The sequence below is a fragment of the Oncorhynchus kisutch genome, linkage group LG29 (assembly GCF_002021735.2).
Source record: "Oncorhynchus kisutch isolate 150728-3 linkage group LG29, Okis_V2, whole genome shotgun sequence".
Lineage (NCBI taxonomy): Eukaryota > Metazoa > Chordata > Actinopteri > Salmoniformes > Salmonidae > Oncorhynchus > Oncorhynchus kisutch.
In genome coordinates this window covers 29,754,536-29,781,132 of record NC_034202.2, presented here as the reverse complement: position 1 = coordinate 29,781,132, position 26,597 = coordinate 29,754,536, and the positions used below count along the sequence as shown (strand labels likewise).

The 26,597-nt window shown below is 44.6% G+C and overlaps 2 protein-coding genes and 1 non-coding gene across 6 annotated transcripts; 1 reads left to right on the top strand and 2 right to left on the bottom strand.

The window, feature by feature from the left end:
• The first annotated feature begins 2,474 nt into the window (after window positions 1-2,474).
• Window positions 2,475-15,120, top strand: LOC109874254 (cell division cycle protein 23 homolog). Of its 2 annotated transcripts, none has more exons than XM_020466090.2 (16): window positions 2,475-2,667; window positions 2,923-2,995; window positions 3,118-3,255; window positions 3,429-3,471; window positions 3,572-3,677; window positions 8,150-8,282; window positions 8,422-8,599; window positions 8,694-8,791; window positions 8,875-8,956; window positions 9,177-9,330; window positions 9,878-9,997; window positions 10,126-10,201; window positions 10,319-10,380; window positions 10,468-10,546; window positions 14,534-14,647; window positions 14,760-15,120. In XM_020466090.2, exons 1-16 carry the CDS (start codon window positions 2,561-2,563, stop codon window positions 14,880-14,882), a joined length of 1,686 nt encoding a protein of 561 aa, XP_020321679.1. In that variant the 5' UTR covers window positions 2,475-2,560; the 3' UTR covers window positions 14,883-15,120. The 2 variants fall into 2 exon arrangements, with proteins under 2 accessions (XP_020321679.1, XP_020321678.1); XM_020466089.2 differs by having other exon boundaries at window positions 2,481-2,667; window positions 14,528-14,647.
• A 39-nt stretch (window positions 15,121-15,159) lies between these two features.
• kif20a (kinesin family member 20A) lies at window positions 15,160-25,705 on the bottom strand. Of its 3 annotated transcripts, none has more exons than XM_031809333.1 (17): window positions 25,630-25,705; window positions 24,243-24,439; window positions 22,865-22,990; window positions 22,638-22,757; window positions 22,402-22,540; window positions 22,096-22,271; window positions 21,902-22,001; window positions 21,506-21,718; window positions 21,212-21,398; window positions 17,700-17,843; window positions 17,412-17,580; window positions 17,170-17,316; window positions 16,845-17,087; window positions 16,501-16,732; window positions 16,304-16,395; window positions 16,054-16,191; window positions 15,160-15,873 (listed from the first exon to the last, which is right to left on the bottom strand). In XM_031809333.1, exons 2-17 carry the CDS (start codon window positions 24,423-24,425, stop codon window positions 15,535-15,537), a joined length of 2,748 nt encoding a protein of 915 aa, XP_031665193.1. In that variant the 5' UTR covers window positions 24,426-24,439; window positions 25,630-25,705; the 3' UTR covers window positions 15,160-15,534. The 3 variants fall into 3 exon arrangements, with proteins under 3 accessions (XP_031665193.1, XP_031665192.1, XP_031665191.1); XM_031809332.1 differs by having other exon boundaries at window positions 25,547-25,678; XM_031809331.1 differs by lacking the exon at window positions 25,630-25,705 and adding an exon at window positions 24,841-25,435.
• A 797-nt stretch (window positions 25,706-26,502) lies between these two features.
• On the bottom strand, window positions 26,503-26,575 carry trnaa-agc (transfer RNA alanine (anticodon AGC)). Its single transcript has one exon. It is a non-coding gene; the product is annotated as a tRNA-Ala (tRNA).
• Window positions 26,576-26,597: the final 22 nt, after the last annotated feature.

Sequence of the window (26,597 nt, the reverse complement as noted above, 5' to 3'; positions counted from 1 at the left end):
CAACACTGTAACCACTAGGCTACCTGCCGCCCCGATTAAAAATGATTTGCCAGTAGACTTAATTCATGATGATGACTGCTAGCTAAGATTGTGAAAGTAAGTTGACATGATCAGTCCAATCAAAGCTACAGAACATATAAGTGATTTGATGTAATTTCTGTGGCCAATGACCTTGAGCCTTCTTGGAAGGGCACTTCTAATGTGGCAGCACCCAAAGGGCTCACATTCTTGATGTCTACCCTTACTAAAGGCGGGTGACGTAGTGTCCCCATGAGTGACAGAATACTGAGCCAATCACGGTGCAATGCTGAGCCAATCACGGTGCAATGCTCCTGTTTTCTGCTGGCCTGCCCCACCACCACAGAAAGCACTGAGGTAGGCTGGAACACCTGTATTTTGGAGCTGCCTGTTTGTATGCGGCTTTATTAACTCAATTATATATTCCTTTTTTTGACATTGTTTGCAAACTGATATATGACACGTATTAATGCCAAAATAACATGCAAAACAGGCAAGCCCCCCCAAAACAGGCAAGCCCCCCCAAAACAGGCAAGCCCCCCCAAAACAGGCAAGCCCCCCCCAAAACAGGCAAGCCCCCCCCAAAACAGGCAAGCCCCCCCCAAAACAGGCAAGCCCCCCCCAAAACAGGCAAGCCCCCCCCCAAAAATACTTAAACATATATTTTTCAAAAAGCCCCACCTGCCCTGAATGACGGGTCACCACTGGTCTGTGGAGAGATAGGCAATAAAAATTCCCACAAAAAGATAGCCAATGGCCAATAAAAATGTGTCTACAGAGATAGCCAATAGCCAATACAAATGTGTCTGTAGAGATAACCAATAGCCAATAAAAAGGGTTGCATGCACATGCAGCACAACATATTTAATAATTAGTAGGTCTATCAAACATGTCAGTCACTTTTTTTTCTCTCTCTCTCTCTCTTTCTTTCTTTCTTTCTTTCTTTCTGTACAAGGGTAGAGTAGTATGGTCCCAGCTGTTGTCTGTCCTCCCCAGCTCTCCCAGAGGAGGCTCCCAGGTAGAACCATGCCGCTGCCACATGCCCCAACCCCAGGATCTGTGCTCCACATAGCAAACTACAGATTAGCAGCATGAGACACAATGGGCAAAACACACTCATACAAGCTGTTATCATAGCAACAGTCTGTTCAGAAAGTGACAACGGCAAGGATGTTTTGCGTCATGTTTGCGCCTAAATACAATATGATCTCGTTCAGTCAGCAATGTTGAGATGGCAAGTTGTGAAGGGACAATTCATGTGTACAATGCTGAAGGCACAGCATGAACAGGCACAACAGGAGTATGTGTACCTTACCATTTAAGCTCTCTGTCCTCAATGCAAGGTCCAATCAATGTGCCAAGGCACATGTACTGGCACATTGATATCCCCTTGATTTGAGGACAGTTGTGCCTGTCAGATGCTTGCCACTGTGAATTTTACATATGAATTGGCCCTTCACAAACTGCCATTTCAACATGGCTGGGACATAATGGTTTGTGTAGAGGGTAAACTGGTATTTTGTGAGTGATACCTCAATTGCTTGCTGTTTGTCAGTAGCTAGGTGACATCCAATTGGTGACACATTTTAATGCAAATATTCAAAAATCTGCATAAAGAAAATATGCGCATTTTCCCACCAGAGATGTGTTTCCATTAAATTGACCTGTTGTCTAGAAAAGTATGTGCTTGATGACATGGTCCACATAAAAATGACTTATGCGGTTCAATTCAAATGTACTGAATTAAACATATAAGTTAACTGGGTTTCCATCACATTTTCAGTTATATTGATGGTTTTGTCATAAAACATTTAGCATTATATAGCTAATGTTTCTATTCTGGTATTGACTTGTGGGCTCTAGACAACAGTTTGCAGATGCAGTGCATGTGTAGCCAACATATTGAGATTATTATGGACAGAGATTCGTTTTATTTGTCAAATGGCAGCCAAGCATCGATCATCATAAGACCCTCGATATTTATTGGAAAGGTGCATCAAGCTCGTCACTGCACGTGCACCACCCTGTGAAGTTCATCATAATGTATTTCATCTGTGGCCTAATAAAGGGCATGCTTTCCCAAATCCCAGTGGGAGAACCATACATGTCATCCCGTGACTCAAAACGTACTTTAATATTATCAACATTTGTCCATAAAATCGTTTGATTTGTCAACATTTGGAAAGTTTACAGACAAATGTGCTGTTTCCATCAGGCCTGTCATAATTTGTTTTATTCCACATACTGGAAACCTAATTAGCTGTCTTGACAGTACTGTAGCAAAATGCATCGTGTTCTGTGGTACAGGCTGCCACCCTCTGGATAAATTCTGAACTGCATTGTAGTTGATTTCCATCTCACTTAAAAATATTTAGGTAGCCTATTCTTAGAAGACTTCAAGTCATTTCTAAAACTTTGTTACATTGTAAAGAATAATTTCAGGTAAACAGCTGAAAAGCTATTAAATATCTATAAATCGATTAGCTCTAATGCTGTCCAATCGGGACTTGTGTTTTTATGACGTACAATCATGGTATGAAAAATGGCGGCCTTGTGTAGTGAGTTTGGCGATTTAGTTCAAATAAAAAAACAGCTGATCTCTGTGATATCGCTTTGTAAAGAAAGAGGACTTGTACATAGCGTGAAATGGTAAGAAGCTCTATTACTGATGTTATGATCATTGTACTTATTTCAGTGAAGAATAGCTTCAGTTGGTGAACTCATAGTGGTTAGCTTGCTAATGCTAACGATTAACTTGCAAGTTTTGTCAAATCTTGCCTATTTTTTTTCAGACCGGTTCAGGCTCTTATTTTCTTAATACAGGTTCATATTGAAGTTGATAAAAAACACTGCGTTAACTACGTCAGTGATATCACCGATGGTTGTGTGACATTTTTATTTTAGGGCTTCAGAGTTGGCATTTGCCTTGGACCCCCTTCCCAAGAATGAATTACCTCCATCGGCAACTTTTACTGAGGTTTGTGGCTAAAGATAATGTTTTCCTTGTTAATGCATGAACATGTTGCTTATGTTTTTGAATTGGAGGCCATTTGAGTGATATGTACAATCGCTGTTACCTCTCTGTCATCCTGGTTGTAGGAGGATGCTCAGGACATGGATGCTCTTGGCCTGGCCAAGTCCTACTTTGACCTGAAAGAGTATGACCGTGCTGCCTACTTCCTTCGCGGCTGCAGCAGCCAGAAAGCATACTTCCTGTACATGTACTCTCGCTATCTGGTGAGATGGTGTTTCAGCAATCACAGCAACATCACCTCTAGAAATCTAGTTGTCACAATGGGAATAGAGACAATACAATTGTCCTGAATACTTGCAACTCCTCAATGGGGGCCATCCAATGTAGCCTGTCATTTAAGGGATGTTGTCAAATTCTGACACTCATCTGTTTCCAGTCTGGAGAAAAGAAGAAAGATGATGAGACTGTGGACAGCTTGGGTGAGGAGCTAAGCTTTCTTTGACACCAAAATCAAATGGTGTCTCAAGACAGAGTTCAATGCCTTGATTGGTTGTTTTTGCCTGCTGTGATTGGCTGCAGGGCCTCTGGAGAAAGGTCAGGTGCGTAACGAGGCTCTGCGGGAGCTGAGGGTGGAGCTGAGTAAGAAGCACAGTGCTGGAGAGCTGGACGGATTCACTCTGTACCTGTAAGCACCTCGCACTATCACACACTCAAAATAAAATGTTATTTGTCACATGTCACACATATATCTCTCTCTTCATCACTCAATACCTAGGTTTACCTCCACTGTATTCACATCCTACCATACATTTGTCTGTACATTATACCTTGATGCTATTTTATCGCCCCCAGAAACCTCCTTTTACTCTATGTTCCAGACGTTCTAGACGACCAATTCTCATAGCTTTTAGCCGTACCCTTATTCTACTCCTCCTATGTTCCTCTGGCGATGTAGAGGTGAATCCAGGCCCTGCAGTGCCTAGCTCCACTCCTATTCCCCAGGCGCTCTCTTTTGACGACTTCTGTAACCGTAATAGCCTTGGTTTCATGCATGTTAACATTAGAAGCCTCCTCTCTAAGTTTGTTCTATTCACTGCTTTAGCACACTCTGCCAACCCGGATGTTCTAGCTGTGTCTGAATCCTGGCTTAGGAAGACCACCAAAAATTCAGACATTTTAATTCCAAACTACAACATTTTCAGACAAGATAGAACTGCCAAAGGGGGCGGTGTTACAATCTACTGCAAAGATAGCCTGCAGAGTTCTGTCCTACTATCCAGGTCTGTACCCAAACAATTTGAACTTCTACTTTTAAAAATCCACCTCTCTAAAAACAAGTCTCTCACCGTTGCCGCCTGCTATAGACCACCCTCTGCCCCCAGCTGTGCTCTGGACACCATATGTGAACTGATTGCCCCCCATCTATCTTCAGAGTTCGTGCTGCTAGGCGACCTAAACTGGAACATGCTTAACACCCCAGCCATCCTACAATCTAAACTTGATCAATGAACCTACCAGGTACCTCCCCAAAGCCTTAAACACGGGCACCCTCATAGATATCATCCTAACCAACTTCCCCTCTAAATACACCTCTGCTGTCTTCAACCAAGATCTCAGCGATCACTGCCTCATTGCCTGCATCCGTAATGGGTCAGCGGTCAAACGACCTCCACTCATCACTGTAAAACGCTCCCTGAAACACTTCTGCGAGCAGGCCTTTCTAATCGACCTGGCCGGGGTATCCTGGAAGGATATTGATCTCATCCCGTCAGTAGAGGATGCCTGGATATTTTTTTTAAATGCCTTCCTAACCATCTTAAATAAACATGCCCCATTCAAGAAATTTAGAACCAGGAACAGATATAGCCCTTGGTTCTCCCCAGACCTGACTGCCCTTAACCAACACAAAAACATCCTATGGCGTTCTGCATTAGCATCGAACAGCCCCCGTGATATGCAGCTGTTCAGGGAAGCTAGAAACCATTATACACAGGCAGTTAGAAAAGCCAAGGCTAGCTTTTTCAACACTAACTCAAAAAAGTTCTGGGACACTGTAAAGTCCATGGAGAATAAGAACACCTCCTCCCAGCTGCCCACTGCACTGAAGATCGGAAACACTGTCACCACTGATAAATCCACCATAATTGAGAATTTCAATAAGCATTTTTCTACGGCTGGCCATGGTTTCCACCTGGCTACTCCTACCCCGGACAACAGCACTGCACCCCCAACAGCAACTCGCCCAAGCCTTCCCCATTTCTCCTTCTCCCAAATCCATTCAGCTGATGTTCTGAAAGAGCTGCAAAATCTGGACCCCTACAAATCAGCCGGGCTAGACAATCTGGACCCTTTCTTTCTAAAATTATCTGCCGAAATTGTTGCCACCCCTATTACTAGCCTGTTCAACCTCTCTTTCGTGTCGTCTGAGATTCCCAAAGATTGGAAAGCAGCTGCAGTCATCCCCCTCTTCAAAGGGGGGGACACTCTTGACCCAAACTGCTACAGACCTATATCTATCCTACCGTGCCTTTCTAAGGTCTTCGAAAGCCAAGTCAACAAACAGATTACCGACCATTTCGAATCTCACCATACCTTCTCTGCTATGCAATCTGGTTTCAGAGCTGGTCATGGGTGCACCTCAGCCACGCTCAAGGTCCTAAACGATATCTTAACCGCCATCGATAAGAAACATTACTGTGCAGCCGTATTCATTGATCTGGCCAAGGCTTTCGACTCTGTCAATCACCATATCCTCATCGGCAGACTCGACACTCTTGGTTTCTCAAATGATTGCCTCGCCTGGTTCACCAACTACTTCTCTGATAGAGTTCAGTGTGTCAAATCGGAGGGTCTGCTGTCTGGACCTCTGGCAGTCTCTATGGGGGTGCCACAGGGTTCAATTCTTGGACCGACTCTCTTCTCTGTATACATCAATGAGGTCGCTCTTGCTGCTGGTGAGTCCCTGATCCACCTCTACGCAGACGACACCATTCTGTATACTTCCGGCCCTTCTTTGGACACTGTGTTAACAACCCTCCAGGCAAGCTTCAATGCCATACAACTCTCCTTCCGTGGCCTCCAATTGCTCTTAAATACAAGTAAAACTAAATGCATGCTCTTCAACCGATCGCTACCTGCACCTACCCGCCTGTCCAACATCACTACTCTGGACGGCTCTGACTTAGAATACGTGGACAACTACAAATACTTAGGTGTCTGGTTAGACTGTAAACTCTCCTTCCAGACCCATATCAAACATCTCCAATCCAAAGTTAAATCTAGAATTGGCTTCCTATTTCGCAACAAAGCATCCTTCACTCATGCTGCCAAACATACCCTTGTAAAACTGACCATCCTACCTATCCTCGACTTTGGCGATGTCATTTACAAAATAGCCTCCAATACCCTACTCAACAAATTGGATGCAGTCTATCACAGTGCAATCCGTTTTATCACCAAAGCCCCATATACTACCCACCATTGCGACCTGTACGCTCTCGTTGGCTGGCCCTCGCTTCATACTCGTCGCCAAACCCACTGGCTCCATGTCATCTACAAGACCCTGCTAGGTAAAGTCCCCCCTTATCTCAGCTCGCTGGTCACCATAGCATCTCCCACCTGTAGCACACGCTCCAGCAGGTATATCTCTCTAGTCACCCCCAAAACCAATTCTTTCTTTGGCCGCCTCTCCTTCCAGTGCTCTGCTGCCAATGACTGGAACGAACTACAAAAATCTCTGAAACTGGAAACACTTATCTCCCTCACTAGCTTTAAGCACCAACTGTCAGAGCAGCTCACAGATTACTGCACCTGTACATAGACCACCTATAATTTAGCCCAAACAACTACCTCTTTCCCAACTGTATTTAATTTTAATTTATTTATTTATTTTGCTCCTTTGCACCCCATTATTTTTATTTCTACTTTGCACATTCTTCCATTGCAAAACTACCATTCCAGTATTTTACTTGCTATTTTGTATTTACTTTGCCATCATGGCCTTTTTTGCCTTTACCTCCCTTCTCACCTCATTTGCTCACATTGTATATAGACTTGTTTATACTGCATTATTGACTGTATGTTTGTTTTTACTCCATGTGTAACTCTGTGTCGTTTTATCTGTCGAACTGCTTTGCTTTATCTTGGCCAGGTCGCAATTGTAAATGAGAACTTGTTCTCAACTTACCTACCTGGTTAAATAAAGGTGAAATAAAAAAAAATAAAAAAAAATGTGCTGACCTTACAGTGAAATGCTTACTTTACAAGCCCTTAACCAACAATGCTTTAAAAATGAAGTGTTAAGTAATAGAAAATGAAAGTAACCAATAATTAAACAGCAGCAGTAAAATAACAAGGGAGGCTATACCAGTACAGAGTCAATGTGTTAACCGGTTAGTTGAGATAATATGCACATGTAGGTAGAGTTAAAGTGACTATGCATAGATTATAAACAGAGCGTAGCAGCAGAGTAAAAGAGGGGTCTGGTTAGACCTTTGATTAGCTGTTCAGGAGTCTTATGGCTTGAGGTGTAGAAGCTGTTAAGAAGCCTTTTGGAGCTTGACTTGTCGCTCCGGTACCGCTTGCCGTGCGGTAGGAGAGAGAACAGTCTGACTAGGGTGGCTGGAGTCTTTGACAATTTTTAGGGCCTTCCTCTGACACTGCATGATATTGAGGTCCTGGATGGCAGGAAGCTTGGCCCCAGTGATGTACTGGGCCGTAGACACAACCCTCTGTAGTGGCTTGCAGTCGGAGGCCGAGTAGTTTCCATACCAGGCAGTGATGCAACCCGTCAGGATGCTCTCGATGGTGCAGCTGAGGATCTGAAGACCCATATACAACCTTTTCAGTCCCCTGAGGGGGAATAGGCTTTGTCGTGCCCTCTTCACAACTATCTTGGTGTGTTTGGACCATGATAGTTTGTTGGTGATGTGAACACCAAGGAACTTGAAACTCTCAACCTGCTCCACTACAGCCCCGCCGATGAGCATGGGGGCGTGCTCGGTCCTCTTTTTCCTGGAGTCCACAATCATCTCCTTTGTCTTGATCACATTGAGGGAGAGGTTGTTGTCCTGGCACCACACGACCAGGTCTCTGACGACCTCCCCCATATACGTGTACAGTGAGTCTTTAACCTCACAAACCTGCGCGTGTGTGCAGGTATGGGGTGGTTCTGCGGAAGCTGGATCTACTGAAGGAGGCGGTAGATGTGTTTGTGGAGGCGACCCATGCCCTACCTCTACACTGGGGAGCGTGGCTGGAGCTCTGTAACCTCATCACCAACATTGACATGGTAATACTCACACACACAACTCACACAGATCATTTCTCCTCTGTACCCACTACAGTGGTTCCCAGATCTACTGGACTACATTACATGTCAATGAACTTATAGAATATTACAATGATATACTTGTGGCTCCTCTTGTCAGCTGAAGTCCCTGTCTCTGCCAGACTGCTGGATCAGAGACTTCTTCATAGCCCACATGTACACGGAGCTGCAGATGATCAAAGAGGCCCTGCAGAAATACCAGAGTCTGATTGAGTCCGGCTTCTCCAAGAGCACGTATATCGTCTCACAGATTGCTGTGGCCTACCACAACATCCGAGGTCTGTCAAGTCAATAAAGTAATATGAAGAAACATTCTGCTAGGTATTTTCTTTCCTCTATTCAGTTTCACACCTATGCTTTTCTTTGTCCTAGATATTGACCAGGCTCTGGCTCTGTTCAATGAGTTGCGGGAGCAGGATCCCTTTCGCATTGAGAACATGGACACGTTCTCCAACCTGCTATACGTCCGTGTGAGACCCCACTTAATTGACTGTCTCCATCTGTCGGGCTCTGTCTTTATGAACATGTCTGACTGTCTGTTGTGTTTCCACAGAGCATGAAGCCAGAGCTCAGCTACCTGGCCCACAACCTGGTGGGGATAGACAAGTATAGGGTAGAAACCTGCTGTGTCATCGGTAAGGACTCTGCCACTACACAGCTAAACAGGACTGGGAAAAAAAAAGCAGGACGGAAAACCACACCTCTTCTCAAGTCAAAGCCGGACATAAACCCCCAGAACTCTTTACTATGTTCAGTAATCACAGACAGACCTTTCAAGACTTAAGAAGTACAATCAACTCTACCTACAAGTGATATGTTATGTTGCTAATGAGTGCATGCTGTCTGTGTGTGTAGGGAACTACTACAGCCTGCGGTCGCAGCATGAAAAGGCAGCCCTGTACTTCCAGAGGGCTCTGAAGCTGAACCCTCGCTGCCTGGGGGCCTGGACTCTGATGGGCCACGAGTACATGGAGATGAAGAACACCTCCGCTGCCATCCAGGCCTACAGGTCAGACTGACACTCCACTATGGCCCGCTGCCATCCAGGCCTACAGGTCAGACTGACACTCCACTGTGGCCCGCTGCCATCCAGGCCTACAGGTCAGACTGACACTCCACTATGGCCCGCTGCCCCAGGCCTACAGGTCAGACTGACACTCCACTATGGCCCGCTGCCCCAGGCCTACAGGTCAGACTGACACTCCACTATGGCCCGCTGCCCCAGGCCTACAGGTCAGACTTGACCCTCCACTATGGCATGGCTTAGAGCTGGGACAATAAACCAAAAAATTATGGATACTGACCGACCCAGTGATTTATCGTGGACATTTTACTGATATCGATAGTAACGATAAGTCGTTTTTACTTGAGAAATGTGAAGTTTGCTAGGGCTATTTCAAACAATTTATAGCTACAACATTCAAAATAGTAGATGTTTTAAGGGAAATATAAAGAAATAAGTGGTGCACACCACACTGGTATTCCTGATTCTATGGGTCTGAGAGAGTTGTGCTCCATGGTTTTCTATTTCTGTGTATGTTTTCTTTGTTGATCAGGCACGCTATAGAGGTGAACAAACGAGACTACCGTGCCTGGTATGGCCTGGGACAGACCTATGAGATCCTCAAGATGCCATTCTATTGTCTTTACTACTATCGAAAGGCCCACCAGCTCAGGTGTGTGTTTGAGTAAAAACCAAGGTAGAGGGTTCTGTTGTCAGTGGGTGCTTGGTATCGTGTAGTAAAGTCTATTACCAAATCCTTACATACTGTAGTGTGAATGACGTGTCACCTGTGGCCCTCAGGCCCAATGACTCTCGTATGCTGGTTGCTTTGGGAGAGAGCTACGAGAAACTCTCACAGCACGTCGAGGCAAAGAAGGTTAGCAAACAGCAGCATTCTCTCTGCCATTATTTTTAATTTTCCTGTAGATTTGAATGTAATATTTGAACCACTGCTGTGATCTGTCATGAAGTTCTCTTCTTCCTTTTTGTCCAGTGTTACTGGAGGGCGTACACTGTGGGGGACGTGGAGAGAATGGCTCTACTGAAACTGGCAAAGTATGGACATCAAAGCATGTATATGTGTGGTTCACTTAATGCTGTGTTGAGACTTTTATATTCCCTAATACATATGTATGTTGACAGACTTCACGAGCAGCTTAATGAGTCTGACGATGCGGCCCAGTGTTACATCATCTACATCCAAGACATCTTCTCCTGTGGGGTGAGCAACCCAACGGTCCTCTGTGTGTGTGATATATACATACATACATACATACATACATACATACATACAGTGGGGCAAAAAAGTATTTAGTCAGCCACCAATTGTGCAAGTTCTCCCACTTAAAAAGATGAGGCCTATAATTTTAATCATAGGTACAGATCAACTATGAAAGACAAAATGAGAAAGAAAAAAAATCCAGAAAATCACATTGTAGGATTTTTTATGAATTTATTTGCAAATTATGGTGGAAAATAAAATAATCATTTTGACCCCACGGGGTGAGATCTTGCGTGGAGCCCCAGATCGAGGGAGATTATCAGTGGTCTTGTATGTCTTCCATTTCCTAATAATTGCTCCCACAGTTGATTTCTTCAAACCAAGATGCTTACCTATTGCAGATTCAGTCTTCCCAGCCTGGTGCAGGTCTACAATTTTGTTTCTGGTGTCCTTTGACAGCTCTTTGGTCTTGGCCATAGTGGAGTTTGGAGTGTGACTGTTTGAGGTTGTGGACAGGTGTCTTTTATACTGATAACAAGTTCAAACAGGTGCCATTAATACAGGTAACGAGTGGAGGACAGAGGAGCCTCTTAAAGAAGTTGTTACAGGTCTGTGAGAGCCAGAAATCTTGCTTGTTTGTAGGTGACCAAATACTTATTTTCCACCATAACTTGCAAATAAATTCATTAAAAATCGTTCAAAAATGTTTTGCTCATTTTGTCTGTCATAGTTGATGTGTACCTATGATGAAAATTACAGGCCTCTCTCATCTTTTTAAGTGGGAGAACTTGCACAATTGGTGGCTGACTAAATACTTTTTTGCCCCACTGTATATATATACACTATATATTATATATTTTTTTAAATCAAACACGCATTACCAGTCAAAAGTTTGGACACAGCTACTCATTCAAGGGTTTTTCTTTCTATTTGTGATTTTCTACATTGTAGAGTAATAGTGAAGACATAAACTAAGAAATAACACAGAAGGAATCAAGTAGTAACCAAAAAAGTGTTAAACAAATCAAAAGATTTAATATTCTTCAAAGTAGCCTTGATGACAGCTTTGCACACTCTTGGCATTCTCTCAACCAACTTCATGAGGAATGCTTTTCCAATAGTCTTGAAGGAGTTCCCACATATGCTGAGCACTTGTTGACTGTTTTTTCCGTAACTCTGCGGTCCAACTCATCCCAAACCATCTCAATTGTGTTGTGGTCGGGTGATTGTGGACACCAGGTCATCTGATGCAGCACTCCATCACTTCTTATTGGTCAAATAGTTCTTACACAGCCTGGAGGTGTGTTTTGGGTCATTGTCCTGTTGAAAAACGAATTATAGTCCCACTAAGCGCAAACCAGATGGGATGGTGTATTGCTGCAGAATACTGTGGTAGCCATGCTGGTTAAGTGTGCCTTGAATTCTAAATAAATCAGACAGTATCACCAGCAAAGCACCATCACACCTCCTCCTTCATGCTTCATGGTGGAAACCACCCATGCGGAGATCATCTGTTCACCTACTCTGCTTCTCACAAAAATAAAATTTCACCAAAAATCGCAAATTTGGACTCATCATACCAAAGGACAGATTTCTACTGGTCTAATGTCCATTGCTTGTGTTTCTTGGCCCAAGCAAGTCTCTTCTTATTATCGGTGTCCTTTAGTAGTGGTTTCTTTGCAGCAAATCGACCATGAAGGCCTGATTCATGCAGTCTCCTATGAACAGTTGATGTTGAGATGTCTGTTACTTGAACTCTGTGAAGCATTTATTTGGGCTGCAATTTCTGAGGCTAGTAACTAATGAACTTATCCTCTGCAGCAGAGGTAACTCTGTGTCTTCCTTTCCTGTGGCGGTCCTCATGAAAGACAGATTCATCATAGCGCTTGATGGTTTTTGTGACTGCACTTGAAGAAACTTTAAAAGTTCTTGAACTTTTCTGGATTGACTGACCTTCATGTCTTAATGATGGACTGTAGTCTCTCCTTGCTTATTTGAGCTGTTCTTGCCGTAATTTGGACTTGGTCTTTTACCAAACACTTTTTGGGTTACTACACTATATATGTGTAATTTTTTAAAATTTGGATGTCTTCACTATTTTTCTACAATGCAGAAAATGGTAAAAATAAACACTTGAATGAGTAGGTGTGTCCAAACCTTCGACTGGTACTGGGACATTTCATTTTTTTTGCATTGTTATTATGAGGGTATTGTGTGTAGATTGATGAAAAAAACGATTTAATCAATTTTAGAATAAGGCTGTAATGTAACAAAGTGCAAAAAGTCAAGGGGTCTGAATACTCTGTTTTACAGTTTAGAAATTAAAGGACTTTATGTATTTAGTCACCCCGTTTTGAAGTTGTCATAAGTATTTGGACAAATTCACTTATAGTGTGTTCAGTATGGTATTTGGTCACATTCCTAGAATGCAATGGCTACATTATAATTAAACTAGTGGCTCTACAAGCTTGTTGGATCCATTTGCACTTTGTTTTGGATTATGTTGTGCCCACTAGAAATTAATGGTAAAAATGTATTGTCATTTCGGAGTAACTTTTATTGTAAATAAGAATAGAATGTTTCTGAACACTTCTACATTTTAATGTGGTTACTACCAGGATTGTGGATAATCATGAATGAATTGTGAATAATGATAGGTGAGAAAGTTAGAGACATAAATATCATACCCCCAAGAAAAACATTCCGTTATTGGTTATGGTGAGAGGTTAGCATGTTTCGGGGGCATTATCTTTGCATCTGTAGCCAGGTTTGTGCGTGATGACGTAGTGTACATAAAAAGGACTTTTGAGGTTAAATTTTAATATACCAAATAATTTACAACTCTGATGGTTTTGTCACACAAAATGTTGCGTTTATATAGCCCACTCTGGTCTTGGCATGTTGCGCTCTAGCCAGCAGCTCACAAAGTAGGGTAGGCTACCGACATGAGATTTTTATGGGAAAAAAAGAGTGAGATTATTTGTCAGACAGCAGCCAAGCATTGATCATCATGTCACCAGAATAAGACCCTCTATTTACTGAAAAGGAGCATCAAGCTCTTCGCGGTGCCCTTTCACCACCCTGTGAAGTTTTATAAGTAATTACATCTGGAATCTAATAAACGTTGTACTTTCCGGGGTCGTAGTGGGAGGATCACACTCCATATTACGTGACAGACACAAAGATCCCTCCTTGCCTAGTGTCTTTTAATTTTCCTGACATTTTGCTGTGTCCATCAGGCCTGTCATGACTCTTTTTATCAGAGTTCACGCTCATAAAGGTAGGATGGAAACCTGGTCAGTAACTTTCTCACTCATCATGATTATCCGTAATCATGGTAGCATCCACGTTGTAACAAATAACATTTTATTTGAAGTGTTGAGACATTCTAAATAAGAATAAAATATAAAAGTTACTCCAAAATGACACATTATTTACCATTCATTTCTATTGGGCACAACATAATAATAAAAAACAAAGCGCAAATGCATCCAACAAGTTTGTGGTCACAAGTTTAATGTAGTCATTGTGTGCTAGGAATATGGGACCAAATCTGAACTTCTGACAATTTGATTCACAATAGGTGAATTTGTCCAAATATTTATGCCTTCAAATTGTGCAACTAGATGCATATATTTTACCGTTTAGAAATTATAGTACTTTGAATGAAAATACCCTCAAATAAAAGGTAACATTGTGTACTGTCATTTTATCTCAAAGCCAAAATTGTTGTGGGTTATTGTATAGGCATAGGTATGTTTTTACCATTCAGTCTCTAGGACCAGTCCCGGCACAGCTGGGGGCATATTCATTACACCGATTCTGTTGCATAACGTTTATTCAAACAGAGACCTACCTGACTTTGTTCAATGGAAACTCGTTTTGCTCAGTTTGCTTCCGTTTTGGTTCAACTGTAAACGGTTTCCATAATGAATATGCACCTGGAGAGTTAGTGAAAAGTTAGTGCATATGTGCTTAAAGGAGCAGCTGGAGCATGCAGAGGTGAGCACGGCCCTGCGTTACCTTGGCCAGTACTACTTCAAGAACAAACTTTATGAGGAGGCTTCACTGTGTGCCCAACGCTGCTGTGACTACAATGACGTAAGCATGTTGTTCATGGGAAAAAGTGTCCATCTTATCAAAATATCGACATACACTACTGCTTGTCCGGTACTGTTGTCAGACCAGATGTATTTCTGGTGTCCCTCTACAGGCTCGTGAGGAAGGCAAGGCTCTACTCAGACAGATCTCCCAGGTCAGAGACCATATGGAGGCCTCTAACACCACCCCTGTTAGGAGGGTGTCTCCCCTCGATCTGTCCTCCTTCTCTCCCTGACACACCACCCTACTGGCTAGCTGAAAGCTCTGGGACAATCTGCCTTATCCTGTTGGTTCCATATACAGATATGGTGAATTAGTACTTCGTGCCATATTGAGGGAGATTGAATGTTTACCCTTATACATAATGTAAATATTTTCTGTGTATGTTTACATGTCGGTGCAGCATTTGCCACCCTGCTTTTGAATATGAAAGAATTATCTGAACCACTGAGTCATTAAATCAATGGAAACTGCATGCTAATGTTACTTAGAATAAATTCATAAAAAAAAAAAAATGTACAAGATTTTATTATAAATTTTACTGTTGCACCAAAGTATATTGAAAGACTGGACAAACATTGAAAGCACAACCTTTACATTAGAGAATGCAATGTAAATAATGTCTAATAGTAACAACTCTTAAAGCACTTTAGCAGGAGGTAATATGTGCATCAGTCCTCATTCAACCAGAATCTTGTAGCATTGTGTTTAATACTCAGGTATACCAGAGTCCACTACAAAAACAACTTTTGCATTCCTAAGGAAGACAGCTTAGCAGTGCAGATACTGTAGTATCACTTGAGTAACACTTGAAATAAAGTCATTTAAAAAACAATTGCAAAATAGTACAGATTTACAATTGATTTGCATAGCAGTAGAGGATAAAGTCAGCACTTGGTAACCCTGTACCTGCCAGAGGGGCCGGGACTTGGGGGAGGGGACTGTTGGCGGGAGCGAAGGATCCGTGAGTAGGGTGTGGTTTGAGGTTGTCCGTTTCGTGACGGGGTGTGTTGTGGGAAAAGGGAACGGAAGAAGTGGCGTTTCTCTGGGGGCTGGTTCTCAGCGTTGCCTGCTGCCCCACAGCCCCTCTTCTGACAGGAGCCGGGAGTAGCAGAGGCCGAGCCACAGGGGGGCATCTGACCCATCTGGGCCAGGGTCTCCGCCTTCCTCCTCAGGTCAGCCTTGACAAGCAGCAGGCCGTTCTGTAGCTCTACCAGGGTCTGGTCCTGAGGGAGAGGAGTGGACAGGGTGAGGGGTGGACAGGGGGCCTACGAAGTCTACATGCTTTTTCAAAGTGACAGAAACACCAACTAGTAGCAGCCCTTCCCTGCCTAGGATCACTAAGAACAAAGTGTTCCCCTCCCTTGCCTAGGAATGAAGTCCTATTGAATTCTATAGAGGTGTACCTGTTTGGCCAGTGTGTGGTCTGCAGTGGTGAGTGCATGGCGCAGCCTCTCCCCACCAGTGTTACGGCAGCATGCCCTCTCTCCAGACTGCAGGTTCAGACCCAGCCTCTGCAGGTCCAGACGCAACTGACGCAGGTTCTACAGCCGAGGCACAAACATGTTAAAAATCCTAGCAATGGTTATAGTGTTTAATACAAAAAGGTATGGGGGTAATGTGAGAGGAGACTACGCCCCTGGCTGGAGTACCGACCCTCTGGCCCTCCCCCAGCTTGCGGTCGGCAGCGTTGGTCAGGGCGTCGGAGTGCTCTGGTGGTGTGAGCTGCCCCTGGACACGCCTCAGTTCTGGAAGAGAGTTAGTTATAAAGACCCATGTCATTTGCCAATCAATCATCTAGACTTCCCTCGTTCCCACACTCCCGATTGTCCTGGTCCTCCCTCTCCTCTTACCTTGTGTTTTCTCCAGCAGCTCAGCACGACACTGGTCCAGCTCAGCCCTCACTCTGCTCAGCTCTCCTGTGGTTGTGGAGGCCAGGCGCTGGGAGCGACGGGGTGTGGGGCCCTCAGCCTCTCCTCCCAGGGCTAGGGGTGGGAAGAGGGGGAGTGGGGCTGGCTCTGCTAGGGAAACACCTCCCTTTTTCTCCAGGGCTGCAGTCAGTGCCTCAATCTGTTCATCACGCTCCTAGGATGGGAGGGAAGGTGGAAAGGAATCAACCATCTGTAGCATAGAAAAGTCTATTCTAAACCCACTGAAAAAGACACTAACTTAATCTACAGACTGCCCTATCCCTCACCTCTATTTCCTGGTTGTAGTATCTCTTGAGGCTTTTCTGCAGGTTGTTGATCTTGTCCTCAAACCTCTCCTCCATCAGAGCCTTCTCTGTCTCCAGGGTCTGGCTGAAGTCCTTCTCCATGCCAGAGATGACCTCCATCATCTCAGAGAACACCTGCTCTCTGACGGTGGCCTCCAGCACCTCCTTCTCTTCCCGCTGCCTCTGCACCTCCCTCTTCAGTACCTCGATGGCCCGCAGCAGAGCCTGAACACAGCACAGACCCAGTCAGTCACCGAGGTCCAACACACACAAGTTGACATTTCATTCAGTGGGACGTAGGACATACATCTGAATCAAACATGGTGATGTCCCCATCTTCATCGCTGTCCTCGTCTTCCTCAATCAGAGTGCTGTCATTGGAGTGAGACCGGGGCTCCCGCAGCAGGGACAGGATGTAGGCCACTCGGGTTTTAGTGGACGGCCCATGGACCAGCTGAGAGAGGAGACGGACGACAGAGGTCACAACCACTGAATATTTCTCTGAAACCAAGGCTGTATTATTAACTACAAGGTGAGAGCTGTTTGTACCTGTGTGACGATGGCAGAGAACTTGAGGGCCTGTAGGGTCTCGTCGTAGGTGGAGGCACAGGGGTTGATGTTGACCACCATGCTGGAGCGCCCGCGGCCGCAGAAGAAGCCCTGGAGAACCCGTGTCAGTTTACTGTCTCTGAACGGCACCACCTGAGGGGGTCGCGACCTGTAGGGACAGGAGAACGTGTCATCTGGACAGTACAATGCTGGGATGCATTTCATTTACCAGCATGTGATGAATTCCTCTTGTTTTGTTTTAGATGTGTGTGTGTGTGTGTGGCCTACTTGTTGGTCTGGTTGTGCCTCAGAGCAGCGATACAGCGGCCCAGGGTGTGGAGGGAGGTGTTGATATTGTTGGCCTCCTTCATCCTCTCCTCGTTGCGCTGGTCCTTACAACGCTCTGAGCCAGCCAGGTCACAGACAGACAGCCTAGTGGGACAGAATCACTATCATACTAATGCCAGGTCACAGAATGACAGCCTAGTGGGACAGAATCACTATCATACTAATGCCAGGTCACAGAATGACAGCCTAGTGGGACAGAATCACTTATACTAATGCCAGGTCACAGACAGACAGCCTAGTGGGACAGAATCACTATCATACTAATGCCAGGTCACAGACAGACAGCCTAGTGGGACAGATTCACTATCATACTAATGCCAGGTCACAGAATGACAGCCTAGTGGGACAGAATCACTATCATACTAATGCCAGGTCACAGACAGACAGCCTAGTGGGACAGAATCACTATCATACTAATGCCAGGTCACAGACAGACAGCCTAGTGGGACAGAATCACTATCATACTAATGCCAGGTCACAGAATGACAGCCTAGTGGGACAGAATCACTATCATACTAATGCCAGGTCACAGAATGACAGCCTAGTGGGACAGAATCACTATCATACTAATGCCAGGTCACAGACAGACAGCCTAGTGGGACAGAATCACTATTATACTAATGCTAGGTCACAGACAGCCTAGTGGGACAGAATCACTATCATACTAATGCTAGGTCACAGACAGCCTAGTGGGACAGAATCACTATCATACTAATGCTAGGTCACAGACAGCCTAGTGGGACAGAATCACTATCATACTAATGCCAGGTCACAGACAGACAGCCTAGTGGGACAGAATCACTATCATACTAATGCCAGGTCACAGACAGCCTAGTGGGACAGAATCACTATCATACTAATGCCAGGTCACAGAATGACAGCCTAGTGGGACAGAATCACTATCATACTAATGCCAGGTCACAGACAGACAGCCTAGTGGGACAGATTCACTATCATACTAATGCCAGGTCACAGAATGACAGCCTAGTGGGACAGAATCACTATCATACTAATGCCAGGTCACAGACAGACAGCCTAGTGGGACAGAATCACTATCATACTAATGCCAGGTCACAGAATGACAGCCTAGTGGGACAGAATCACTATCATACTAATGCCAGGTCACAGACAGACAGCCTAGTGGGACAGAATCACTATCATACTAATGCCAGGTCACAGAATGACAGCCTAGTGGGACAGAATCACTATCATACTAATGCCAGGTCACAGAATGACAGCCTAGTGGGACAGAATCACTATCATACTAATGCCAGGTCACAGACAGACAGCCTAGTGGGACAGAATCACTATTATACTAATGCTAGGTCACAGACAGCCTAGTGGGACAGAATCACTATCATACTAATGCTAGGTCACAGACAGCCTAGTGGGACAGAATCACTATCATACTAATGCTAGGTCACAGACAGCCTAGTGGGACAGAATCACTATCATACTAATGCCAGGTCACAGACAGACAGCCTAGTGGGACAGAATCACTATCATACTAATGCCAGGTCACAGACAGCCTAGTGGGACAGAATCACTATCATACTAATGCCAGGTCACAGAATGACAGCCTAGTGGGACAGAATCACTATCATACTAATGCCAGGTCACAGAATGACAGCCTAGTGGGACAGAATCACTTATACTAATGCCAGGTCACAGACAGACAGCCTAGTGGGACAGAATCACTATCATACTAATGCCAGGTCACAGACAGACAGCCTAGTGGGACAGATTCACTATCATACTAATGCCAGGTCACAGAATGACAGCCTAGTGGGACAGAATCACTATCATACTAATGCCAGGTCACAGACAGACAGCCTAGTGGGACAGAATCACTATCATACTAATGCCAGGTCACAGAATGACAGCCTAGTGGGACAGAATCACTATCATACTAATGCCAGGTCACAGAATGACAGCCTAGTGGGACAGAATCACTATCATACTAATGCCAGGTCACAGACAGACAGCCTAGTGGGACAGAATCACTATCATACTAATGCCAGGTCACAGAATGACAGCCTAGTGGGACAGAATCACTATCATACTAATGCCAGGTCACAGAATGACAGCCTAGTGGGACAGAATCACTATCATACTAATGCCAGGTCACAGACAGACAGCCTAGTGGGACAGAATCACTATCATACTAATGCCAGGTCACAGACAGCCTAGTGGGACAGAATCACTATTATACTAATGCTAGGTCACAGACAGCCTAGTGGGACAGAATCACTATCATACTAATGCTAGGTCACAGACAGCCTAGTGGGACAGAATCACTATCATACTAATGCTAGGTCACAGACAGCCTAGTGGGACAGAATCACTATCATACTAATGCCAGGTCACAGACAGACAGCCTAGTGGGACAGAATCACTATCATACTAATGCCAGGTCACAGACAGACAGCCTAGTGGGACAGAATCACTATCATACTAATGCCAGGTCACAGAATGACAGCCTAGTGGGACAGAATCACTATCATACTAATGCCAGGTCACAGAATGACAGCCTAGTGGGACAGAATCACTATCATACTAATGCCAGGTCACAGAATGACAGCCTAGTGGGACAGAATCACTATCATACTAATGCCAGGTCACAGACAGACAGCCTAGTGGGACAGAATCACTATCATACTAATGCCAGGTCACAGACAGCCTAGTGGGACAGAATCACTATTATACTAATGCTAGGTCACAGACAGCCTAGTGGGACAGAATCACTATTATACTAATGCTAGGTCACAGACAGCCTAGTGGGACAGAATCACTATCATACTAATGCTAGGTCACAGACAGCCTAGTGGGACAGAATCACTATCATACTAATGCCAGGTCACAGACAGCCTAGTGGGACAGAATCACTATTATTCTAATGCTAGGTCACAGACAGCCTAGTGGGACAGAATTACTATTATACTAATGCTAGGTCACAGACAGCCTAGTGGGACAGAATCACTATTATACTAATGCTAGGTCACAGACAGCATAGTGGGACAGAATCACTATCATACTAATGCCAGGTCACAGACAGACAGCCTAGTGGGACAGAATCACTATTATACTAATGCTAGGTCACAGACAGCCTAGTGGGACAGAATCACTATCATACTAATGCCAGGTCACAGACAGCCTAGTGGGACAGAATCACTATTATTCTAATGCTAGGTCACAGACAGCCTAGTGGGACAGAATTACTATTATACTAATGCTAGGTCACAGACAGCCTAGTGGGACAGAATCACTATTATACTAATGCTAGGTCACAGACAGCATAGTGGGACAGAATCACTATTATACTAATGCTAGGTCACAGACAGCATAGTGGGACAGAATCACTACTACCACCACCAACAACAACAACAACGTCAGATCAGAACACTCAGGATAAGACAGTGGGTTGGAGAATGAGAAGCCTGGATGGGACATACTCGCTGACGCGTGTGGCCTGGCCCTGGTTAGCCTCTGGGTGGACGTGCAGGATCCGGGTAGAGAAGATGCTGTGGCTGCGGCTGGAGTTGTGGTTGAGGTGAGTGCTGGCAAAGCTCTGGTTCCTCCGGCCAGCCCTGAGCACTCTCCAAGCCTCCTCTGCACTGCGGACCTGCACCCAGGTGAGATCTGCACAACACAAAAACAAAGGTCAGTAATGTGAATAAACTACAATGAAAAACATTAAGACTATAGATATTATCTACAAGCATGTTTTCTTAGTGAATGCTTGTTACCCTTGACGTAAGGGTTCCCCTGCTTGTCATCACTCAGCCGCAGGATGGCCCTCTTCTTAGGCTGCAGGCAGGGCGGAGCCTCAAGCAGGTCGTACAGGAACTCATTGTAGATCTCATAGAAGGACACCCACACAGAGAACTGAACCCCCTCCTCCAGCTCCTCCCCTCCACTGTGAGACAGGCTGTCTGGCTCCAGACATACACTGTCAGAGTCTGCTGGGAGATAAGGGCGTGTTGAGCAGTGACCATGCAACCTCCAGGATTATACTCTACATACTACCAATGCCTATATAATAAAGCAGTGGTGTAAATGCTGTATAGGTATAACTCTAGGACTTGGCTTCAGGGCCCACCAGGCGTCAGAGAGCAGAGTCATGTTAGTCTGAATGCCCTCACCCTCTAGCTGGGTGGCGATGTGGCTGGTTATGGAGTGTCCACCGATGCCGCTGTCCCAGGTACTAGTGCCACCTCGCATCCGAGAAGTCATGTCATCCTCCTGTGATAGAGAAGACACAAGGAGAGGAACGTGGCATCATGTGACTTAGTTAGACAAATGATTCCAGAGTGATTTGTGCTCCTGTTTCCCTCACCTCTTTGAGTAGAGCGTCTCTGCGGATCTCCTCAGCCCGGACCTCACCGGCATCCAGCTGGCGTACCTCCTGGTGGAGGACAGGCTTGAGGTTCATGGCCCCGTAGAGACGGCCCTGCAACTTCCTGAACAAAGACACCAAGGCCCGGGGCAGGAGGCCCGCCTCACGACCCACTCCTACAGGGGAAAGGTCGCGTCAGTACTTTGTGGTACCTATCTCCACTGTATATTTAACAAACAGCTAAACCAAGATAGTGGAAATGTCTAGCTTTCTGTAGTTACTTGGTGACAACCAATACTATCTCACCCTGAATGGTATAGGTCTTGCCAGAGTTGGTGACACCATATGTGTAGAGGAGCCGACTCTCTCCACGAAGCACGTCTCTCACCATCTCCTTCATGGTGCTCTCGAAGAAGTCCTGCTGTTTGGTCTCTGGACCAAAGATCTAGAGGTACATATGAAAAGACATCTGTGTATATTATAATGTAGTACGTGTCATAGTAGTCTTCTCGCAGGTCTTGTGTGAAGGTGAAACTGTTTACCTGTGAGAAGCTGAACTTGTGCATGCTCTGGGCGACTCCCCTCTCTGCACTCTTCATGTTCTGGGAGTCTTTGGGGGCTTTGAGCATCAGGCTCTCTTCGTTTTGCACACACACACAGCCCTGAAATGAGAAGAGGGGAAATAACACCCGTCTCACAAGTACTTCAAAGTTGACATGGAGAATAGGATGGGACGATAATATAATGGAATTTAGAGTGCATATTATACCTGTTCCTCTCCCCTTTCCTTCTCTCCCTCAGTCAGTGGGCGGATACGCAGAAACACCTTCACTTTGTCAGTGTTCCCCTCACCACCGCTGCCTTGTCTGATCACCCCAGGCTTTGCCAATGCTTTCTGAATATTAGAGGAAAGAAAGTGGTGATAGTACAGTTCTGTGATGAACAGCATTGTTGAACATTTTTGTACTATAGGCCTATCACTGATCCAGTGTATTAGGGAGCATTTGACCACGGACCCATTACGGATGCTGGCAGTGATCGCTGAGATCCTTATTGAAAACAGCAGAGGTATATTTGGAGGGCAAGTTGGTCAGGATAATATCTATGGAGGGTGCCCATGTTTATGAATTTAGGGTTGTACCTGGTGGGTTCCTTGATAATTTGTGTGTGATTGAGGGCATCTAGTTTAGATTGTAGGACTGCTGGGGTGTTAAGCATATCCCAGTTTAAGTCACCTAACAGAACGAACTCTGACGATAAATGGGTGGCAATCAATTCATATATGGTGTCTAGGACACAGCTGGGAGCTGAGGGGGATCTATAACAGCTGGCAACAGTGAGACTTATTTCTGGAGAGATACATTTTTCAAATTAGAAGCTCGAACTGTTTGGGCATAGACCTGGAAAGTATGACAGAACTTTGCAAGCTCTCTCTGCAATAGATTGCAACTCCTCCCCCTTTGGCAGTTCTATCTTGACGGAAAATGTTGTAGTTGGGTATGGAAATCTCAGAATTTTTGGTGGCCTTCCTAAGCCAGGATCCAGACATGGCAAGGACAGCAGGGTTGGCGGAGTGTGCTAAAGCAGTGAGTAAAACAAACTTAGGGAGGGGGCTTCTGATAACATGCATGAAACCAAGGCTTTTTTGATTACAGAAGTCAACAAATGAGAGTGCCTGGGGACACACAGGGCCTGGTTTTACCTCCACATCACACGATGTACAGAGGAGTAGGATGAGGGTACGGCTAAAGGCTAGCAAAACTGGTCGTCTAGTGCGTTGGGGACAGAATAAAAGGATCAGATTTCTGGGGATGATAGAATAGATTCAGGGCATAATGTGCAGACAGGGGTATGGTGCGGGTACAGTGGAGGTAAGCCCAGGCACTGAGTGATAAGAGAGGTTGCATCTCTGGACACGCTGGTTATACTGGGTGAGGTCACTGCGTGTGTGGAAGGTGGGACAAAGGAGGTATCTAAGGCATGTACAGTGGTACTAGGGGCTCCGCAGTAAACTAAAAACAATGATAATTATCCTATTAATATTACATTCACTGATAAACAAGTACTGGTAGGCCTGTAATAAAGGAACCTTAAATATGTGTCTGGAGTGCAGAGTGTTACGAGTTCTGTCAGACCTAAGGCCTCACCTCTCTGATGGATGGCCGATGTTCTAGTCCAGGGGAGATGATGGAGATCTCAGGCAGAGTCACTTCGTTCAGTCGTTGTCCTACCAGGCCGCCGATGTCAGCTGCCGTGGATTCAAACACAGCCATGCCCCCCTCCTCCTCGTCAGACAGGACTCCACACGGAGATGCCATAGACAACGCCATAACCTTTTGGGTGACTGAATTGAGAGATGAGATGAGATTCTGGGATCACAGAGCTGTCAAGAGTGAGTGAAATCTACATCAACACGTTTTCCAGGTTTACTAAAATAACTTTCATATGTAGAAAAGGGAGGAAGGGAAGCGCTGCTAAGGTACACAGTGGTAGGTTTTGGTAGACAGAAGGAGCTCTTTGGTAAAAGGGGTAAATTGGTCATCAAAAAGAAAGGAGGACCAAGGAACTTAATGTAATTAAAATGCATTTTCAATGGAAATATTCAACTGGTCTAGCATGTTCAATGGAAACATTGAACATGCCATACAAATAAAGGCATTTGAATTCATTATATGAAGAGTGCCTTGGTCCTCCTTTTTGACATCTTTCATATGCATTTTACATTTTAGTCATTTAAAAACTTACAGTAAGTCCCCCATGGGAATCTAACCCACAACCCTGGCGCGTTATGCTCTACTGAGTTAAACATAGTCCCGTTTATCTTGTTACATGTAGGCAAGGGAACCTTGGATGACTCGAGGGGCCAAAGTTTGCTGGTCTGCAAAAGACTGGTGTTTATTCAACAGGGTTAACTAGCCCAGTTTGGTTTTCAGATCTAAAAGTGGTTTAATGTCAAAAGTCCCACCTCACGTATTAGATTGAGACACTTCCATGCCTCAATCCCAAATTAAATGGTCATTACTGTTATTTTTAGACATCTGAATACATTAGCTACAGGGCTGCTGCTGCAGTGTTGAAAACGTGGCCAAAACTTTTGAACCAACATAAAGCAATCCATTGGCTGGCTTGGTGATTGGCAGGTACACGCAAACAGACTGACTGCTTTTGTTTAGCTAAACTGCCCCGGTAACTGACAGTTACCTAGCAAATCGTTTTTGAATTAAAATGTGTTGAGTGTAATTTGCAAAAGAAAATACATTTGTAATGCGCTTTTCATTGTACAATAATAATCTCAAATGAACTAACGTTACCTAGCACGCGCTGATTAACGTTAGCAAAAACAACAACTTAACTGGCTTACATTCGCCATTTATCTAGCAAAGGTATTTTCGCTTCAGGTAACGTTAGTTTCGTCAAATGAATGCTCTAATTCTAAAGTAAATCAGATTACCTCGTCAGTCGCGGTGAGTTATCTTCGTAAAAACGACCCTTTTAAACAGAAACAACTTGCTCTATCTAGCCATGAAATGTTACCTGACGATGCCCCTTGCTTTGTGCATAGATACTTCCCTCAAGGCGTCCACTGAATCAACCAATTCAAACATCGCGCTTCACGTGCACAACCAATCACAGGATAAAGGTTACACAGACGCTGCACAGACATCGACCAATAGGAAGCGCGTAGCTACAGACAAATTACTAGATGAATGCGAATTTAGAAAGTGTTTATTTGATCATTTGAATGTTTTAGCTAGTTACGTGTGTGTTATTGTATATCTACAAATGTTCTTATATTGTTATCTAGCAAAATGCCATTGCATGGACCCTAGCCCTGGATTAAACATTATCCGGTTCCAGTCCAGGATGAGGTTTACATTTTGTTTAGTCAAAAATTATAGAACTAATCTGTTATCTGTAGTTTAGTCTGTTCGGGGTCCGGGAAACTAGCCCTATACATCTATGGGGGGGAACTGCTGACAAACCAGTGACTGTAATTACAGAGCAAGCATACTGTGGGTACGCCACAATAGTAGCGATTCAGGTTTGAGCAGAAAACTCGAACCAGGCAGGCGCATCCCTGTTGGCAAAGAATAAGCACAACTGCCGTAAATGTCCTGACTCCCGACCTCTTGGTAGAATACTTGTTTTGTTTTTTGTAATAGGGCGTTCCATTGAGACCAGGTTTCTTTTGCAAGGGAGCCCTGCATTTTACAATTACACAACAAATAACAGGAAATACACCTGAAAATAATAATACAAAGAGAATAGAGAAAAATAAAGCACACTCATGAAAAACAATCACATTTCTCAGCAAACTGGCTTTCAACATACAGAGAGCAATTAAAATAAATCCAAATGGTGTTTCATCAATACAATATAGTTTTTTTTGTAAATTTACAAAACAGTTGGAGGATGCGGGCATCGATCCCGCTACCTCTCGCATGCTAAGCGAGCGCTCTACCATTTGAGCTAATCCCCCGATATGTCAGTGTCAGACCTCG

Coding starts and splice junctions, on each gene's coding strand:
- kif20a (XM_031809331.1), bottom strand. CDS start 24,904: ATGTTTAACTCAGTAGAGCATAACGCGCCAGGGTTGTGGGTTAGATTC. Junction 16,192..16,303: donor AGCTGGGGGAGGGCCAGAGG/GTCGGTACTCCA, acceptor CCTCGGCTGTAG/AACCTGCGTCAGTTGCGTCT. Junction 15,874..16,053: donor ACCACACACTGGCCAAACAG/GTACACCTCTAT, acceptor CCTCTCCCTCAG/GACCAGACCCTGGTAGAGCT.
- LOC109874254 (XM_020466089.2), top strand. CDS start 2,561: ATGGCGGCCTTGTGTAGTGAGTTTGGCGATTTAGTTCAAATAAAAAAA. Junction 2,996..3,117: donor CATCGGCAACTTTTACTGAG/GTTTGTGGCTAA, acceptor TCCTGGTTGTAG/GAGGATGCTCAGGACATGGA. Junction 3,678..8,149: donor GACGGATTCACTCTGTACCT/GTAAGCACCTCG, acceptor GCGTGTGTGCAG/GTATGGGGTGGTTCTGCGGA.